At 35.9% G+C, this 20,970-nt stretch overlaps 1 protein-coding gene across 1 annotated transcript in view; it reads left to right on the top strand.

The window, feature by feature from the left end:
* COL21A1 (collagen type XXI alpha 1 chain) overlaps positions 1-20,970 on the top strand; it is a 119,169-nt gene that overhangs the window by 66,910 nt on the left and 31,289 nt on the right. Inside the window, exons 15-17 of the mRNA XM_048078060.2 lie at positions 1,051-1,104; positions 1,183-1,236; positions 3,883-3,936. Of these exons, the coding sequence (XP_047934017.1) occupies positions 1,051-1,104; positions 1,183-1,236; positions 3,883-3,936 (162 nt within the window). The remainder of the gene's footprint in view (positions 1-1,050; positions 1,105-1,182; positions 1,237-3,882; positions 3,937-20,970) is intronic.

The raw sequence follows: 20,970 nt of genomic DNA on the forward strand, positions 1-20,970 counted from the left end.
AGACTCAACATGGGGAGAATTAATTTATTGTCAGTTAAAATAGGTTTGGATAGTGAGAAACAGAAACAAAAATTAAAACACCTTTACCTCATCACCCTTTTTCCTAGGCTCAACTTAATTCCTTCATTGCCAATCCCTCTACCTCCTTCCCCACCTCCATGCGCCTCCAAGGATAAATGAGGGCCTGTGGTCAGTTCCTGTCTGACACTCCTTCCTCCTCACACTTTTCCCCTGCTCCAGTGGGGTTCTCCAGAGCTGTAGCGTGGATATCTGCTGTACAATGATCCTCTCCATGGGCTGCAGGGTTATCTCTGCTCTGGTGCCTAGAGCACCTCTTCCCCTTCTTCTTCACTGACCTTTATGTCTGCAGGTTTTTTTCCTCACATTTTTTCCTCACTTCTGTGCAGCATTTTTACCCATTCTTAAATACATTTCCGAGAGGCACCACCACTGGCTGCTGGGCCCAGCTGTGCCCTGTGGTGGGGCTGCTGGAATCGGCTGTGTCCAGCATGGGGCAGCCCCAGCTTCTCTTCACAAACGCTGCTCTGTAGCTCCCTGCTACCAACTCCTGGACACCAATACAATATCATTTATGTCTTATACGAATACAGGATTTAATTCTGTAAATTCAGAGTTAATTAACTAATTCAGAAATACTTCCACTGAAGATACACTTTTGTCTAGTAACATTAGACTCCTGGTCTGCTTATTTAGATATCTTGAGAACCCTTTTCATACTTCTGTCAATGTATTTATGTAATACATTTTAATATAACACCAAATACCTTTAAATAAATATTTTTGCAAATATGCCCATGCCTTTAATATGGTTGATATGTAATAATAATATTGCAAAGGCTTTTTACAGCATATTTGCACTTGTGTAACAGGTCATAATTATTAATCAGTTACTGTTTGTTTTAAGGAAGAAAAACATCTTCCAAAATTTTTCAACATAAAAAATAATGTATATGAATATGCTGATTAAATATGCTGAATTTTTAACATAGACATTTAGTACTACTTAATTCTCACTGTTGCATTTCTCAGGGCTCCAAGGGAGAGAAAGGTGATACCGGATTTCCAGGAATGCCTGGGCGATCCGTAAGTTGTGCCAGGACAATTTACCTTTAACTTCTGTTTGTTAATTTACTTACTGATGACTGTTAACTGTTGCCACAGGGAGACCCTGGCAGAAGTGGGAAAGACGGATTACCAGGAATTCCTGGTTTCAAGGTAAATACAAATACATATTCATATATATCTTGATGAAGTTTTAAATAGCATTCCTATTTGTCCCAATACATACAGTTTATTCTGTGGAGAATAACTGGGAATTGAAACAATACATGTTGCTGGAAATGCTAAAGTTTACTGTAGTGACTGGGCAGACTTCATTGATATCAGTTGGCTTGTGAACTGGGGCAGTAGTTTTGAGTGTATTAGTGATAATCAGATATTTGCTTATCCTTGGGGCATCTCCATCCTCAGCCAAGGACGGAGACAACACAACTACCCTGGGCAGACTGTTCCATCATGGACTGTCTTCATGGTGAAAACATTTTCACCCTTATTTGCAGCAGGAAATGGCTCTACATTGCCTATATGTTGACAATTGAATCAAGCTCTAATTGATTGTTTAGAGTGATTCAGCTTTTGACTGTTAACTGCTGAGACCACTCATAAGTTTGCAGTGTTCTTTGCTGCTTTAGAATATCCCAGGAGACCTGTCAGTGCCATTTCAGAAGGATGCAGGTCTTCTGTAGGTGGTAGCTGCCTGTCTGAGGTGGAAGCCTTGGCTGCCTTACAGCACCTCAAATGGCATGAGGTAACTGAATCAAGCACCTCTTGACTGTAATGAGATCTTAGGTGCCTAATGTATTCTGGTAGAAAAACACATGTAGATGTCTTAATTTGAAGTTAAAGAGGGGAGTCAGTTCAAAATTATCACTTGTATACAACCATACAGCACTGTTAGTCTAAAAGGTGCCCAACTTCAATGTACAACTAAGCATTCTGCAATTCAAAAATTTGTTAGTAGAGCATATCTGAAATAAAAGCCTTTAATATGTACATATAAAATTTAAATTTTACAGTAGGTAAACTCCTGCATTCATTTCATTTTAGTCTTTGAATCCCATTTATACTTGCATACAAATTGTCATTATTAATGTATATTTACAACAGTATGACTCTCACAGTGGCAAATATGTCATACAAAGACAATTTAACAGATGTTCTTAAAACACATAGCTAAATTTGGGTCTACGGACATACCGTGTTTTCATTAAAGCCATTGGAGGCCTAATCAGTTATGCCAGTGGAGTCTGGTGAGCATTTCAGCTCAAAGAAGGAAGACTTGTAGGTACCAGCTTGGTAGCCTACATAAAAGCACCTAGTGATGTTTGAGATGTGTTAGTGTCCAAAGCATTGTAAGGGAGCTGACAAATATGACTTAAATCCTATGGAAAGCCAGTGCCTTTCTGGAGTGGGAGTAGAAGCCCAGGATGTCTATACAAGACAAGCTTGGGTATCTCAAATATGACCGAATGTCCATGTGTGGGCAATGAAATTGAGCTCCTGGTGACTGATCAGCTGAATCAAGACTGTCAATTGCCTTGACTATACTTCTGCTGGTCGTGATAGGAATTCACGTCTTTATTTCAAATGAATTCTCCTTTATTTTCACTATATATATGCAGTTATCTCTGCCCAGCTGGTGGTGAAATTCCTTGTCTGCTATTATGGGAAATGGAAAAAACAATTAGATATTTTCCTTTCTCGTGTTTGATAATATGGAAAGGTAATAGTTGCAGTTGTTTAACATAAAATTTTAATTGTCACACAACTTAACACACTTTAGAGTGGAGTATTATGTTGATAAAGCATGAATTTGGAGAGTGTATTGATATGTTTTTATGCTTCTAAACAATGTAGAGATAATTCAGTATATTAGTTACATGAACCTGTGTACATTTAAACTAAAAGATATTTTCTTGACTATTTTCTTGATCTAATTACTGTAGTACAAAAATATGACAACTCATTAGTTTTTATTTGTTTTAGAATATAATAGTTAACAGAAGTTATGTTCTTCATTCAAACATCTTGTCAGTTTGACTTCAACATCTGCTTGCTATAAAACATTGCTTCGTTCTGGGTCCGTAATTAAACTCAGAGCAGTAACAAACAGGCTGTCTTTGAAGGAAATTTCTGCTAGAGCCTTCTTTTTGTTTTACAATATTCATTCTGGGAAAGAATTTAGAAAAAAAGCAGGGCTTGCAACTCAGATGCTACCCATTGTGACTTCAAGACCATATCTTTGTAATTCAACGTCAATTATTACTAGATTGTTTTTTCATATATAATTGATCTGTGCATTTGTTTTATCTACTTTTATTTTTGAAATTATTTTTCAAATTTTCAGAATATTTATAGGGATCATACATATTTTGAGTAAGAACATAAAGATTTGATCATGTCTGGTACTACTGTAGTTCTGAAGTGCTTTGAAATCGTTTTCAGACTATTAGTTGTATTTGCAATTAGGCAATAACAATTTATTATTGTTAAATGACCTTCTTGAATGAGTAACTGCTGTTCTGATTCAACTGTTCTCAAATTTCAAAAGACAATTCTCTCTCTCATCTCTTTTTGCAAACTGTTTAACAACTGTTGGACACAGCATGGGAGAATTCTGGATTGAGAACATGTCTTGTGTGTTTGAAACTGTTTTTGAGACATTTGTTTGCTGAAGCTTTGAGCTTGCTTTACATTTTACTTATAATAAAAATGATAATTTACTGTTTAAAATCATTATTTTTTTATGCAGAAGAAACCCTGTTGTGAATATGGTATTTAGCAATCTTTTTCATTTTAAAGGGGGAAGTTGGACAGCCTGGATCTCCAGGACAAGAAGGACATCGTGGAGAGCCCGTAAGTGTTTCAGTTGCTGGCATATTTTTACATACTGTCTTTTCTTTCCATTTATTTTTTAGTTAATGGAAATTGCACTTTATGTTCCACCCATTTTGATTTGAATTGGTTACTATGTCTTTTTTAAAGAATATTTATTTTCTGGTGTTTATCTTTAAATTTGGACTTAGTAAAAGAAATAAACAAGCTTTTAAAGTGCAAGATTTGTTAAAAGAAAATATTTTTAAGTATGCTACTGTTATACACCAATATTTGTAGATAATATGAAGTCTCATTACTGATGTCTTTCCATTGATAAGATGGTTTCGCTAAATGCTGGTGTTTACTTACATGAGGAAATATTCTGGGTGTCTTTAACTCTTGCTTTTATGGAACATAAAATATGGAACATAAAATATGGAACATATGGAACATAAAAGCATTCTTGCAACATGGAATATGTTCTTTTATATTACTTGATTGTACTTACATTTATTTTTCCCTTTTCTACCTCCCCCCTCCTTTGTTCAATCATTTACTTTCTTGCATCTTGCTATACTGTCCATGTTATCTAAATCTCAGGTCTTCTGGCTTACCTGAGGAGCATGTTGCTGCCTTTTTGTTTTGCTTGTTTCCCGAGACATTTTTTTTCTCTGCTGGTGTTTGGGCAGCTCATTTTTTTCTCCTACTTTTACGAGATAGGTAGTCTGTGTCCTACTGGTTTCTTTATCTCTTTAAGGCCTCCAGTCTTTGCTTGAAGCAGAGGAGCTATGATATCTGAAGAAATAGCTGAAGGTTTTCAGTGCTGAGAGTGAGCCAGCTGCTTGGAAACCATCAGTGATCATTCTGTAGGCCAAGAGCAGTAAATAATGCTCAGCTGTTGAACCACTGCCGTTCAGATGTGTTACAGTTTGCATTACATTTTGAACTGTAAGAAAAGAAGAAGCAGTTATTTACATTCACAAACTTTTTACTGAATGTAACACCATGAGAGGCAATGTGTTATATAATTCTGAAATCCGTTAGTTTTGCTAGCTGCAAGGTAGAGGTGATGCTCTCAGATGACATATTGTCAAGCTCTTTCCTTTAGATTTTTTATATATTCACCAAAAAACTCATAAACACACTGAAAGTAAACGGCAATGCACAAGGCAATCATTCCAAAAAGTCTTTCTTTCCATTTGGCTGGTTTAAGTGAAGAACACATGTAATTCCTCCTTTGGCTTTATTTTTTACTCTTTTTCTGCCCCAAGCAACTGTGAGATGTATTAATCTTTTACAGTCTATGGTATCTTCAGATGTAAGAAAAACTGAAAGTGAATGTTCTTTAAGAAACATAAAATCCAAGTGAAGTTTTTTTTAGTATATTGTTATTGTACACTGTAAAAAAATTGTTAATATAATAACAAGAATTCCATTATTTTCCCTAGCCTTGTTTTGTCTTCTTTCATTTTTAGAGAATATGTTGGTTTGTCATAGTCATTTTTTTAATTAATTTTAAAAATAGGAAGGAGAAAGCATTTCTGAACTAGGAGAAACTAAGTGTTAAATACCTTAATGGCTTTCTTTCTGATACGATAGCTTTGGTTAAGACTGACCTTTAACTACTAAAGGAATATATTTTGATTTAAAATTAATATGAATGCTTCACAATGTAACATTTTAAACAACAATATAAACTCATCACTTACATCCCATACTTTAAAGAGAAATGAAGTGTCAGATTTAAGACATTAAGATCACTACAGAATCTTTTAAGGTCACCATAAAAATAATACAGAGGAAGACTTTCAATATATAAACAACTACCAAAGGTATACACAGTCCTAATAGGGCAAGCCAGATTGTACTATATGCTTCAATTTTAATCAGTGGAGGTTCTTCTGAAGAGCAGAAAGTCTACATGCTGATCAGGAAATTGCCTCAAGGTAACCAATAAGAAGTCTAAGACACCGAGTCATATTATATACATTGATTGCCTGTCTCTATTGCTGGTGTAGCACCAGAGTGTGTATGCTGATATGGTGTCCCTGTCTATTTAAATGTTGGAGGGGGAGCGAAGAACATCTCTGTGCAGTCACTTCAAGGCCAAAGTGTGTGCAGTCTACTACTTCTGTTGTTTCTGTTGTTCTAACAGCGTGTGTTTGATGCGTAATGCGTGAGTACCTCCTCCCTGCTCTTTTGCTGGCAACATGATTTCTCACTGTGCAGTCTCTGTGTGGTCTTCTGTAGTGGGGTACCCTAGTAGTTAGGGTGGTTAGATGTAGGAGGGAGGCACCAGACTCAGCTGTGTACTCGGTTAGATAGTGAAATAGGCAGCCTAAGCTCAAGACAGGCCTTGGATGATGCTGTTGAAAGTGTACGAGTGTGTATTGACCAGCCAGCTGCAGCTGTGGCCCTGGAGCAGCTCAGTAGGTTGCATGGATACCCCACCCACACAAGCATACACGCAAACAATCTTTATTTCTTCCATTCAGCCACATTAATGGCAAATTTGTAAAGTTGGTCTCTTAAAAAATAGCGATCTTATGATCCCTTTTGCTTTAGCAAATAAAAAGAGCATGGTTGCAAAATGAATGCATCTTGAGACAACATCTAGGAAGCAGTTGTCTAGAATGGAGCTCACGGCTGAACTAACTCCCATTGCCTCCAGCATCTGAGAGATGTTATTATTTTCTGGACAGCATTCTTTCTGGTATACTACTGCTCTTATTAATCCTCAGATGTATGAGCAGGAAAAAGTAGGTTGTTAAAGTAATTAATTCCAGTGATGTGGTTGTTTTCCCTCAGCAGTACTAGATGGAAATGAAGTTATCCAGGCCATCCCTCCTGTCCTGCCTACCCTGTGTAAGAAAACATTTGACATTATGGACAGAATACTTGACAAAGCATTTAGTAAAGCTAGTAATCAAGCTCAGCTTACTAATGACAAATAGGCCATGCTCCAAGTGCAGTCATGCTGTCACTTGAGTGACACTTTAATGGCTAGTCATGCATCTTTCTGATGACAGGCTGTTTTGATAAATACAGTTTTTTTGAGGGGCCAGCTGTCTAGAGGGTAGAATAAATCAATACATATTTGAGCTTAATTTCAGCCTGGTTCTCCTTTCTAATGTAGGTAGTTTTGTCAGAGTTCGGTTTTAGAGAAAATAAAGTTAGACTTGTGTTTACAATTCTGCAGATGGGAACTCTGAAGTGAGTGTCTGTGGGTGAAGCTGGCAGGACATTTGTAGCACTCTTCTATGCCTAGCATATGCTGTCTTGCCACAAGTAATATGTTTGAACAATTGCAACTGCTGATGTTTATTCTCCAGAAATCATATTTTTCAGAAATACAGCTGCAAATACTTAAAAGGATAGAGCTTGCCCTTAATATTTAGGCCACATCATCAGACCTCAGATGTGGTCATAGAATCACAGAATAGCTTGGGTTGCAAAGAACCTTACAGTCACCTAGTTCCAACCCCCCTGCCATGGGCAGGGATGCCACCATCCCTTGGAGTTGCTCTCCATCTTTTTTATAAGCTCCCTTTAAGTACTGAAAAGATGCGATGAGGTCACCCTGGAGTCGTCCCTTCTCCAGGCTGAACATCCCCAGCTCCCTCAGCCTGTCTTCATAGGAGAGGTGCTCCAGCCCTCTGATCATCTCTGTCACCCTCCTCTGGACCTGTTCTAACACGTCGACGTGTGGTCTTTTGTTTGTGACAGGGGTAGAAGTATAGCACGGCTGGCAGCTTCTGACCTGACTCTCATTGTTATACCTACACTGCTAGTTTGTCTGTTGTTCTCCTATAACTGCACCAGGAATGTCAGATCTAGATCAGTGATATTCTCTGAAAATTGGTCTCTAATATTCACAAAATGTGTGTTTTATGCTGGGGTATGGTAGCAGAATTATTTTCAAGATAAATTAAAGATAAATCTACAGACTACAGAATTTACTGTATTTTTCTTCATAAAGCAGAAATCTTTAAAATATGGCACAGAAAATGGTATAACCAGGTAGCCTGTTTATCTTGAAAGCAGACATAAGGTTAGTGTAATTCTGCTGCATCTATAGCCATGGTGAGATTTACAGAAACAGGGTCCAAGGAGAGAAAATTCCTGACTTAATGATAAGGTAGTATACAAGACAAAATATATTTTTGTTGCTTCTTTCTTCTGTTTTTCATGTAATACTACTACCAGTCCCTTACTACACAGTTTTCCACATTTCCTTCCTACCAACAAATTGTGGTGGAACCCGTAGAGTGCGACACCTCCTTGAGGCAAGATGCCTTGTTAAATAGTATTTATTATGTTCAGCATTGCCTCTCTCATCTTTCATTGCAATTTCTTTTCAAACTGTGAAAGAACAAACACAAAAATAGTAGCAATTGTTTTAAATGTATGCTGATAGTATGCCTTACAGATTGCATTTTTCAGGGCAAATGCCTGGCAGCTGACAGTCATAACAGGAAATAATATTTATTTATTTAAAAGTAAACGTTGCTGATTCTAATGAACTTTATTCTTCTCTAGTTCAGCTGTACAGTTTATCGTATCACTGTCATTTCAGAAACTGGCATATATAAGTGAGCAAATATTTTCAATATGGAGGAAATTCTGAAATTTATATTTCATCGTTTACCTGCCGCAGCAGTTTTTCTTTCAATTTAATTGCACCCTTTTATACTTCTAGTCTTGTGTATGTTCAAATGAGCATCACTGAGGAGAGAATATTAATACCCCAACCGTATAGCATTGAGTGAAAAATCTGAAATAAAAGAATGGAGTGTAGAATTTTCTTTTTGAGATTAACTAATATAGATGGATGAAGTGTGCAGATTTTAAGGTGTTCAAATCCTTCCTCATGTCTAAGACAGAACAAAAAATAATTTTAACGTGATTTCTGTTCATTTAACTTGGCTTAGGTAGGTAGACAATATGAGAGGGAAAGCAATTACCCATGTAATGGGGTGGGAGTGTTAATGATGGAAAAATCGGTAATTGCTTCAAACTATTAATGGAAGAAAATTAAAAAATCACAATCAAAACCTTTGCAGTAGATAGATGAGTGCAAGAGCTATGCTAGTCTCTTTAGGAAGATACTATTCATTTTGCCTTTGATAAAATAGCTTAAATTTTGTACTTTTAGTGGTCATTTTTTATCAATATTATTTACAGAAATGTTTTTGATACCAAACGTATTTGAGGATGCAGCATCATGTGTGAATACATTGTCAGTCCAATCACTGTAGTTCAGAAACAGAAGGAGCAACACGGTGTGCTTGAGTACTAAATGTTTATTCAAGTTTTGTATTGCCTTGAAGTAGGCACTGCTATGAAATTCATGTATTTAGAAGAAATGATTCTTTAGTCATTCATTAAGAGAAAAGGGACCAGCATGCACAGGAGACTCTGCAGTCTGGTTGGTGTGAGTCCATCACAATTCTTAGCTTCAAATCTAATATCAGTGCTTTTCCACTAGTCTGAGGAACCTCAGTAGTGGCAGCTGAGCACTGTTGGCTTCCTTTCAAATGTGCCAACATTATCATCATAAGGGAAGTAAGGACAGTGTTTTCTCTGGAAATGATGTCCTGTGGGTCTCAAAAGAATACCTGATTTTTTTCTTGAAAAAATTGTCTTTGACCTTTACATATAAAGTGAAATTGCTATGCAAGTGGGATGAGGTTTTTTTGATGTAAACAGCTGATGCAGTAAGACTTTGATAGGCTTCATGCTGGACATCATTTTTTCTTTACAAGCAGATTTAGCTAGTCAGATTAATTTTTTAATGATTGTTTATTAATTTCTTCTTCCTCTAAATTAAGTCTTTAGAAGCAGAAGTGCTTTTTTAATCATAGAAATTCTCCTTTCCTGCTTCCTCCCACAGCCAAAAAAAAAAAAAAAGAAGTAAAAGATAAGTGTACCATTAATTTTTCCTCAAGAGGCTCTGCTGCATTGTGAGAGTAGTCAGGGCAGACAGAATCTTCTGATGACTTTCTGATTGCTGGAGCTACTATAACAGATGTTAGTCTTGTTCCTACTTGAGGAAGGGGGAGATGACAGCTTTGACAACACAACAATTTCAATAATCTTTCTTTAATTATACAGTGCTTGCTGTAAGCTCAACCACATTTTTTAGACTGAATGGAGGTTTTCCTGTCAATTATAACTTTTAAGTCCACTTAAAAGGTGTATATATTTTTAACAGACATTATTTGCAGTATAGCTTATCTTCATCATTCAATTTGACAAGTTATGTTAATTACATACATTCCATCCTTCATTTTCAGCAGAGCTAATTGCTATTAAGAAGACAAATGTGAGAATGGTGCTGTAAAGAAACAGTCGATTAAAGACTTCTGGAACTTGAGACAGACTAATCTCAATGGCTCTATTATTCCCACATGACAAAAATGATGTAAGACATGACAACATATTTGCTGATCTGAAGCGTATTGAAGTCAATGGAAGGATTCTCATTGAATTCAGTCTGGACCAGAGCCACAATAAATGTTGTAATAGACTTGGACCCACTGACCTAATGCGACTTGGAAAATAATGCCTGCATTTCTAAGTTGTAAAATCTAACAGTTCTCTCCCATCTAATTCTCACTTTCTTTCTGTTCTTTGTGATTTCTAATTTTGAAATTTCTGGCTGCACGCACCAAGCAATTAGATTAATTATATTCATTTTCTGTAATTATATGATATCTTTTTATTTTTGTTATGTCTACAAAGACTAAGGAAAGTATTGTTTTTGGAATTTTTCAGTTAGCAACATTTCAAATCAGATAACTTACTCTGGGAAATCAAACAGAGAAGAGATGGCACACCCGGCTGACATTTCTTTAGAACTGTTTTATAGATGCAATGTTAACAGAGGCAATTTCTTAAAACATGTAAGGGAGTACTAAAGGATCTGTAGTTGTAAGCCTATTATGGACACGAATGGCATGTACTATAAATAATTATAAACAGTACTCAGGAGTATTCTGTTTTATGCTTGTATTCTGCAGTGACCTTTTAATAGCTATGCTGGCATTTTTCTTATTAATTCATGTGCTGATAAAACTTATGTGCAAGCATTCCCCCTCCATTGCAGCTGGTTTGTAAGCCTAGTGGTAGAAGTACCTCTGACCAATACGTCATGTCATTTAAAATCTCCGTACTGACTTGCTGAACTGCATTACAATAAATGGATATTTTTCTTTTGTTAAAATCTCTCTTAAAAGCTTGTTAATCTTTTATAAATTAAGAAATCTTTTTTAAAAGCATGATTCTGTAAGAATTGTCCTGCAGGAAACAGTTTATGTGCACTTTAAAAAAAAAATCAGTATCTTCTAAGCACAGAAATATTGGTAGTGCTTATTTATTTGTGTTCAATGATTCCAATGAACTAGTCCTTTTTATACACAAAACCATAAACCCATAGATCTGAAGAGCGTAATTTCTTCTACTTATTAAAGTAATTTTGAGTGTTTATTGGGAATTTTTATGTTGAGACTTTAAACTTGAGATTGTACTTACTAGCTATACTAGAAAGTGAGCTTTAATTCTCAGATGAAGTGTTTGCCTGACGTATGCTTATAGTGTAGACCATAAGTCTGCAGAGTAAGAGCTGTGACACACATTGTTCCATATGTGCCTTTTCTCACTGAGGCAATGCTCATATTTACCTCATACTGCAGTTTCAGCTGTTGTGTTCTCAGCTTGTGTGAGATGGAGTACAGAGATACGGTATGAAAACAAAAGTGAATCAGCTTGGCAGTATGGATGCATACAGTATACATCGCCTCTCCTCTCTTGTGGTAATATTACTTAAAAATCCATATAAATGTTTGCCCATTTAAATGTTCATGCATTTAGGAGACAGGAGTCTTTGATATCAGTTACAGTGATGTTTGTAAGCATGTAGATATTGCAGTCACTTTTTTTCTAAGTATCAGAAACATTTTCTTAGTATTAGTATTGCAATGTACCTTCCTGTAGAGAGAGTTTTTCAGTATTTAAACATTATAGCTATACAATTTGATTTTTAATGATTTTTTTGGGAGCAAAAAGTCAGTTTTCTGCAAATGATTATAAGTTAAAAATATTTTTAATGTTTTATGTTATTGCGAACAAATGATGAATGGATACATATAAGTATATTAGCTAACATACAACTGCATGGACTGGAAAAAAAATAAGACATTCTAACAAATTACTGGACTTAAGTAGAGATTTCTGTTGAATGGAAGAATCCACACAACTGTAAATAGATCCTACATTCTTTATCAGGAATTTCGTAACTCCCAAATCTCAGTTAAAAATGTGTTTGCTTACTGAATTGGTTTGGATTGAAGAATGATAAATATGTAATCTCTGTGTGTCAGTCCAGCTCAGCTCTGTCTGGGTATCTCTGATTCAAGTTAGAAAGTTCAGAAGTTCTTTAAATGTTCTTTATTTTCTCAGTAGGATTACTAAATTATGAACTTGTTTACTTGTTTAATCTGATATTGATCTGATCTAATACTTCCTAGGCAGATGCGTTAATTTACCCCAATAAGAAAAGAATAACTACTCCAGATCTTGAAAGTTATGTCATATAACTGGTGCAAAATAGGTATACCTCAAGTGATTAATATTCACTTTATATGACGTGATATTTAAAAGAAGACTAATTTGCATTCTTTTTGATCCAGCTGATGTCAGTAATAATATTTATTGCATTCCTGAACTTGTGTGGTAGTTTCATCCATGAAAGGCTTTGCTGAAGTACAGGGTGCATGCAGAGAATATTTGGACTGGTATTTGCAATGTTGTGTATTGCACTGACATCTGCCATTTTAATGCCAGGAAAGTTGTACTTCCAGTGAACAATATTTCATACTTGCTGATTAATCTTCTAACAGCAGCATCTCCCCATTATTCTCACCTTACAGTTTTCTCAACTCCCACGTATTTCAAGGAATACTTCAAGACCCTGTAAAATGTGTCAGTAATCTAGATAGCACATTGGAAATGAGAATTATCAAAATGCATTTTGTATGTTCCTCAACAGAAAAATTATGCCTAGGATCATAAAAATAAGTTTGTGCATAGAGGACTGCTTATGAATTTTAATGAACTTCTGACAACTCAAAGCACCCAACAGTCCCTACTGGGTGGCAGTTCCATCACATGATTTTGGCCTTATTTAGTCATATACACATCACCTCTTAGCCAGAATATGGTATGATAAAGTATTTGAAATCATTAAAGAAACATTTTTGCCATTTAGTGGGAAGGAAAAGAACAAAAAATGAAAAAAAAATCTTTTGTAAAGAATAAAATATTTGACAACCAGTGGAACAACTATCCCATTCGTGAACTGTGGCTAAGAAGTTACAAGTAAGTAAAATGCCAGATATTTTTTCTCTTTGTGTTTAAATATTTTGCAGCAATGACAACTTTGTTTTTTGTGTTTTTGTCTATGCTAAGTTCCCACTCTCACACGTATTATAGAATTAAGATATAAAATATGTCAGTGTTTAGTACCTATGCTGATAGAATTAAAAATATTTTTAGTAACAATAAATGATCATTTAGTTAGTACATTTTATGCGAAAATGCAAGACATAGGACGTATTTGCAATCTTTTAAATTAATGACAATGCCATTTTTGTAATGCTTTCATCTGTAAACACAGCACTTGTGTTCATGACTATTGCTCAGCAGCTGTGTTCAATCACACAGAAAGGGTAATATTTGTTAGACTATGTTAGATTGTGAGGTGCATGAATATGTAAGTAATAATGTGCTTACCCTAAGTGGTGAGTCACTGTGCTTACTGTGGTCTTTCATCATGTCAGGTCACAGAAGCAAGCTGTGGAAAATCAAGATGCATTTGGATTTTTTGTCATCGTTTTAACATGTATCGTAAAATAAAGCTGTTTTAAATTTTTAAATACTTGTCAGACAATAAAGTCTTATTTAAACTCAGATTATCACTTATAGTGAATAAAAGGAAAGCGTGTATGTATTTTTTTTCACCATTTATGGTGTGTAACTGAAAAATTCAGACCAGGCTTTTTAAACTGTGTGTTGGTAATTCCACCTAGTCGCAGACAATGCTATAGGAGCTAATGCTTCATAATGCAATTTCTGTTTGAGTGTGCAATTTCAAAGTATTTCACTTTTATGCATACCAATTATCCATCTTCAGTGGTTTGTATCATTGCTTTTTGGCATAACAGTAATAGTGCGATTTGAATCTCAGTAGTATGACTCATAGGCAAATTCCTAGCAGTATTTAAATGTTCTGTAGAGCACAGGGACATGGTGTTTCTGGTTTCTAGGGAAAGCTCTGTCTTGTTGGTGTGAATTTTGTCTCTGTTAATGTTTGTGCTAGAGAATAATCAAGAGAAGAGAGATCTGAATCTTTAACACATACCCAAAATATTTCCTTAAATCCTTTCTTAATACATTTTGAACACTAGGAATTAGCATTTAGATTTACAGTTTAGGTACATATCTGTTGGAGTTTCCAGTGACTCTGGAGACATTTAACTGAACAGAGACTTTCCTCAGCTGATTCCTAAACATAGAAACCAAACAGGCAGTAAGTACAGGAGGCGATGAATGAAGACACTCAGTTAGTATGTAGCAGTCATAAATATTTATTATTTCAGTTAATTTGCTTTTCTCATTGCTGTTGTATTCTCAGCATGGTTATGGTGAGTTCCTTAACCACAAGTAGAAATGGGGTGACCCAAAGGATGTTTGACCTTCCTTCTTCTGATTTAATTTCAGCAGGCAACAGGGTAGTAACAAGGTAGCGAGCATTTTTGCTAGTCCTCATTCTTCTTCAAGATAGGGGATGAGCCAGAGAAAAGATTTATTGTACATATGTCCTGAGAAGATCTGAGTTACAGCCTCCTTGAGAAGGTGGTAGTATGGTGGAGGGTGGTAATATGAAGCAATCTAGCTATGACTCCTTTGGAGTTCTAAGTGCTGATCGTGGCCAGCTAATCTACAGTCTGTGCTCTGATAATTACCCAGTTCATCTTTCATTTCATCTAATATAGTCAAGTAGACATAATTTAGTCCACCTCTGTGTTTTGGTTCCCTGTACTCTTCTCTGGTAAGAATCTATATAGGGTTATTCATCTCATCATGAAAGTGGTCTCACATAGAAGGGATCATCACTTCTGAAGTTGCCTATTTTTTTAATGAACCATAAAGGAAGCCAAGTTTAGAAGATTGGCTTTTAATAAAAGTAAGGTTTTTAGATGGACTAAAGTTTGTTGAACTGAACCCTTCCAGAAAGTGTGGAAGAGAAGAGCAAACAAACATTTTTATTTTTTATTCTGTGTTCAAGTGTTAGCTTGAATGTTAAAGTAACTAGTTTCTTATGCTTTTTCCAGGTGTCCTTCAGAACAAACAGCATTGCCTTACTCTTGTACTGTATGTTTAGTTGGGGTCCTGCCAAGTGTTCAAGATAAATCATCACATACTATGTAGTGTAGGAATAGTGAAAGATACTGTGAAGTTAAATAAGGCAGATCAGCAGTATTTGTGAACCTAAAAAATCCTTTCATCAGAGAAATGATGTTACTATTGCTTATACTCAATATTCTTGCTATAAAGAGGATTGAACAATTGTTTTGTGAGACCAGTTGGTTCACCTCTATTGAGGAAACAGTGAAGACAATCCTTGTCCACAAAGAGCTTTAAATGTGAAATTGAGAAGTTGATACTCAAGCCTTGAGTAGAAAAAGCACTAGAAAATTTGGAGATACATGTTTCAATTTGTGTTTTCATGTATGTAAGATATACATGTTAAAATTACAGTGAGTTGAAACCCCGTAAAGCCTTGTCTGAATATAGGCTGGCTTTCCATCCATAATGAAATGAAAACCTAAACAATCTTTAATCAGAATGAATTTAAATCCTTTTGTAGGTTTTAATTAATGCTTCTGCTAAGATTATAATATTGTGATGGTATAAGGCCTGTCCTTCCTGAACTGAAAAAAATAGAGTAAAAATACGTCATTTTTCATTTGTTGTATCAGAAAGCTTCATTTTTATGTAAGTAATGGCCAGTAACTATTTCCTTTCAGACAGACAACTTAAAAATACTGCCATTCTTAGCCTTTGCTGTAAAAAAGATGACACCAGAATCAAGTAGTACTCTGGGCTAATGAAGCATGTGGAACAGAGTGTTATGTGATCCCGTTTTTAGGTCAAGCTACAAAACAAATTGTCTTGAGGATTTTTACACCTTTTACTCATATTGGACCAATATGGAATAAATTACTACAGCACCAGCAAAAACACGGTTTTTGGATCCAGTAAGACAAAGCATGAAGTGATACACTGCAGAAATATTAGACCATTTAAGAAGGAATCTTTGACTCACATTGCAAAAGTTCGATCGTGCTTTAGTTTTAGTAATTAAATATAGTCTTAGCAATTACTAATTGAATCAGGTTATGATTTTCCTACTTTGTGCTCTGGAAGGGTTTCATCCCATTCTCCACACCAAATTTGTTTAGCTGTTCCTTAAACACAGGTAAGAACTGCCAAACAGACCAAAGGAATTATCACGGAACTTTTTCTCTGACACCTAATAGGAGTATGTAGAATTTTTTTTCCCCCGTCATTTACTGCCAGATTCTGACTGTCTTTAGGGGCTTCCTTAGCCAAAAGTGCATGCTGGCCCACCCTACTTAATAGCCAGCAGTGGACTAATTCTCTAGTAATTTTATGGTCCTTTTTGGAACACAGTTTTATTGTTTTCTTTTGCTACATCCTGTGACAAGTTTCACAGTATGCACCATATGGAAAAAAGTGTGATTTGTTGTTAAACCTACTCCTTGCTAATTTAAATACATGGCCCCTTACTACAGGAGAGGGGGATAGCCCAAAATTACATTTTTTCTCACCGGTGTGATCTGTGTGAGCAGAACTGCAATTCTTATAGTGTTAGATGGCCAGGAGGGTTGGGTGCAAGGAGCAGAGCAACAGTCAGTGCCCCTCAGCCATCCTCAGCCTGACCTTGTGCTGTGATGTGCAAGGTGCTCAAAACCGTGCGATCAATCAGAAGCTTTTCTGCATAAATTGTAAGTAGCAGAGAAATTTTATAACATTTTGAAGATATGTAACTGCTTGGATATCAACGTGTTTGCATGTAGGTATGAAACCTGGCTGGGTTTGTCAGCTGTTTAAAGCTGTCTGAGCTTTTTAGCCAGTGGATGTGCTTGGTTTGCACAGTCCATGATGCTTGGCATGACAGACAGAGGGAGGACATTGCAGTGTCACCTGTGGGGCTGGGGACATGGGTTTTGTCTGACTAGCTTTGGATCCACAGAGATTTGATGAGTCTGTTATTCATATTATTTTGAAGTGTGTTGCAATAAACAGTAACATCAGTTTCACCCTGTGAGAGCATATGCACAGTTCTCATTTTCTATTAAAATTTCCAGCTTTCAAATTACAGTTTTCCAAGTTCTGTGTTATTGGCAGTGCAACAGGGGGTCACTATGTTCCACATGTAACGTATGCGTGTTTCATTTTTCATAAGCAACTTGCCAAAAAAAAAGTGCTTGCAAACTCTGGTCTTATAACTGTAAGGATCTTGGTAATGCTTTCTCCTTTCGTGCATTTAGTTTAAAGCTGCAATGTTAGTCTAGTGGATACTCACTATGTATGTGGGAACCCTTCTTTGTATTTAGCCCATTTTTATTTGTTGTCAATTCCAGGTAGTCAGTAGTAACATGCAACTTCTGAGTTTCTTTTACACATATTTTGCTACTTCCCACAGCAGAAGAGTTTTATCCATTATCCAAGTTGGTTTTGTGTCTTTCATTCTTCTAGGATTATCAAGGATTTGCTCTAATCTTTTAAAAAGTATCTGGGCTGTTACTGTACTTTTATTCAAATTTTGACTTGACTTGTACTTTTTTTTAACATACCTCCACTAAATCTCTCATGTATCTTGAAGTCTGTTTAAAGCAGACTGCTGAAAGGCTACAGTTTTGTATACCTGCCTTTAGAAAATAAGATGATTACACTAATGCTCTTTCCATCTTCTTGGTGAATTAACCGCAAAACAGTTTGCTCATAACAGAGAATCTTTTGAAAATATTCTATAATCTTGTATCTTCTAGAGAGAAGGTTTTATGGTAATGCATATGTTTTCTGTAGTCTAGAAACTCTCACATTCCATACCGAAGCTGTTGACCAGTGCCAAAGAGTGATGTTCTACCAGGCACATGGTAGTAGCAGAAAATAATAGAATAAGCTGATACATGCTCATTTTAGGAGTAAAATAATTTTTGCTTTCTTCTTGCAAAAGCTTTTATGTGTGTGTTTTTTCTGCTATTCATAGGCATGAGGGAGATATAAATAATCCATGATGCTAAATAGTAAAAGGGGGTGAAATATTTTGAGAAGTGTAGCTTGTACCTTAAGTAAAAATGCTTACACCTAGTTGATTTGTATATAAAGCCTTGGCCAACTTAATGGATTTTTAGTTGGATTGTATGGAAAAAAATCCAGCTGTTTAATATCATCCAAAAACAAAAATAGACACTTCATGATTAAGGAAAGCTGCAAGACAGATTTTCCAGGGATTGTGAAACCATGTTCCTTTTACAGTTAAATCCGTTATATCTGCCAGATATTATCAAATAATGGAAGATTTATTTAAATTGCTAAAACTGGGATAGCATAGAGTATTTATACAGAATTGTTTAAGCTCATCATCATAATTGAAACAAATTCTTGCTTTTACGTATCCGGAATTCCCAGCTGTGGAGGCTGCTACTGAGGAAGGGATTTAGTTCCATGTCCAGGCAAACTTCACTCTGTGGTGAAGCAGGGAGACCAATGGCTAAGCAGTGGTATTTCCCACATGTAAAGGACACCCAGAACTCCTTTTACCCTTGGATATCCTAGTTTACAGTTACTTTTATTGTGATTCTTAGTCAAGAACCTTAGTGAAGACTCTCAGGAGGCTTTGCTAGCTGTGTCTGTAGAAACCTATCATCAGGCAAAGGAGGATGAATAAAAGGGAAACACAGCTGTATCTCAAATTAAAAAATCTTAGCTGTCAGACTGATATGTGATTGATCATGTTAGCTTTTAGGCACAAACTTAGTAGTGCATGACTTAGTAGTGCAAACTTAGTAGTGCAACTTAGTACTGCAGCTTAGGCTGCAGTAGAGAAGCCAAAGTTTTAAACCTATGAATTTGACTTACTAGGATATCTTGCTGGCTTTAAATTTCATGTGTCTATAGCACTTGCTGAAATTATTAATATAGGCTTATAAAGGGGTAAGGGAACACTTCCCATTTAGGGGAAAATTTTAGAGGAAAGATTAAGACATTTGAAGGAAATTAAGGTGGTTAAGAAAGTTAGACAGCTGATGCTGAAAGAGCTGACTAAGGCAGTGGTAAGACTTGCAATAAACTTATTTTTTAAATACCAAATTGACTAAGCCTTACATGAAATTTGAGGTAAAAGAACATCAGGAAATGAACTGACTCTGAAGGATAAGACGGTCCAATGTGTTTAAGGATAGAAAGCATAAAAGCTCAGTAGATGCTTTGATCTGTAGTTATTCTGGTTATAAATGTAATGCTACGTTTATTGCTATTGTAACTGTATATATGATAAATATGAACCATTTAAAATACGTTTTCTGGAAAGAGGAAGAAAAGAAAATCTAGAATTACAACCTTTTTTGTATTTCATATGAACAAAATGCTGCTTAGAAGCTCTGTAAAAAAAATCAAAAAAAAAAATCCCTAAAGGCATTTTTTTCCCTAGCCCAGTGAATCATGAATTATTCCATAGCATTGATTCTCTTACTCCCTGTGGGTGGCAATTTTCCCATTTGTAGTAGTTCCAAACATTGTGTTTCCCTTAATGGCAGAAAAATTGCATGATGAATCTGTTTCATATTAAGTTTTGATTAAACACAGGCATTTGTGATAATTTTAGTTACAATATGCACTTCACAAAAATTGCATTTTCATCTAACAAATGGAGTGAAACTTGTCGTTTCACCTCATGCTCAGAAGAATACATCTTTTGATAGTGAGAGTAAGGTTTCTTTGATAGTTATGTCACCCTATTAAGCATAACTTCCTGTTAAAAGTACCTTATTACTTATGGTGGATGGAAAGAAAAAGCAAGCTCAAATTTTGAGGATTTGTACTGTGGATTAAATCTCTGTTTAGGAACAAGGATACTACATTTCCAAAGCTTGGTTTGGCTTTTGACTGAGAAGGTAGGGAAGAAACTGTGGATATCTAAGCTACTTTTTAACCTTGCCCTCTGGGAAAGTGCAAGTAAGTCTAGTTGGCATGACCAGGGATTATCCATGTAAAAGGAGGTAATAGATTTGGAGTAGACAATGAGAAGGAAACAAAGTTTACTGTTTTAAACATCCTGGAACTGAACCTACAGAAATTAGTCCTTGCAATTGCTGAACCGTAGGAGCTATAGAGAAAAATAATCCTTATGGGAAAAAGCATTCTTTAAGGGCAAATTAACCACTTGATTCTCCTTCTCCTGTGCGAACTGATTTGTGAATAACTGTGCAAATCTCCACCCCATGTAGTCTGGGAATCACTCAGATTAAAATAAGTGATAGATTCATTCTTAGCTGAGTGAATGTCAATGAGCCATAAGAGAATTTTGAGGGTCTGGATCGTCTCCCACTGAAATAAGAGCTTACATTCCCTGCATTTCAGTAGCGCAGAATCAATCAGAAAAGAAAAGGAAAAAAATGGGCCAGTGACTTAGTTTTACAGTTGTTCTTTGAGTTTTGTCCTTCTTTGCCACTGAATAAAGGTAAAGTTAAATGTCTTGTATCAGCGATTTCTTTTAGCCCAGAAAGTTAAACAGAGCTCAGCAGGACATTCTGTTTCTTCTCTTACGCATGCTTATATAATGGTAAATCATTCCCTGTGTTGGATAAGTATGTGGAATGGTCTTTTCTCAGCCCTGCACATAACTTAGAAATGTAAACATGGAAAGCTTTGGTGCATCCTTTCAGTAAAAGAAGATTCCTGCCTACTGGGAGATTTTTTCAT

Source organism: Anser cygnoides, chromosome 3 (genome assembly GCF_040182565.1).
Source record: "Anser cygnoides isolate HZ-2024a breed goose chromosome 3, Taihu_goose_T2T_genome, whole genome shotgun sequence".
Taxonomy (NCBI): Eukaryota; Metazoa; Chordata; class Aves; order Anseriformes; family Anatidae; genus Anser; species Anser cygnoides.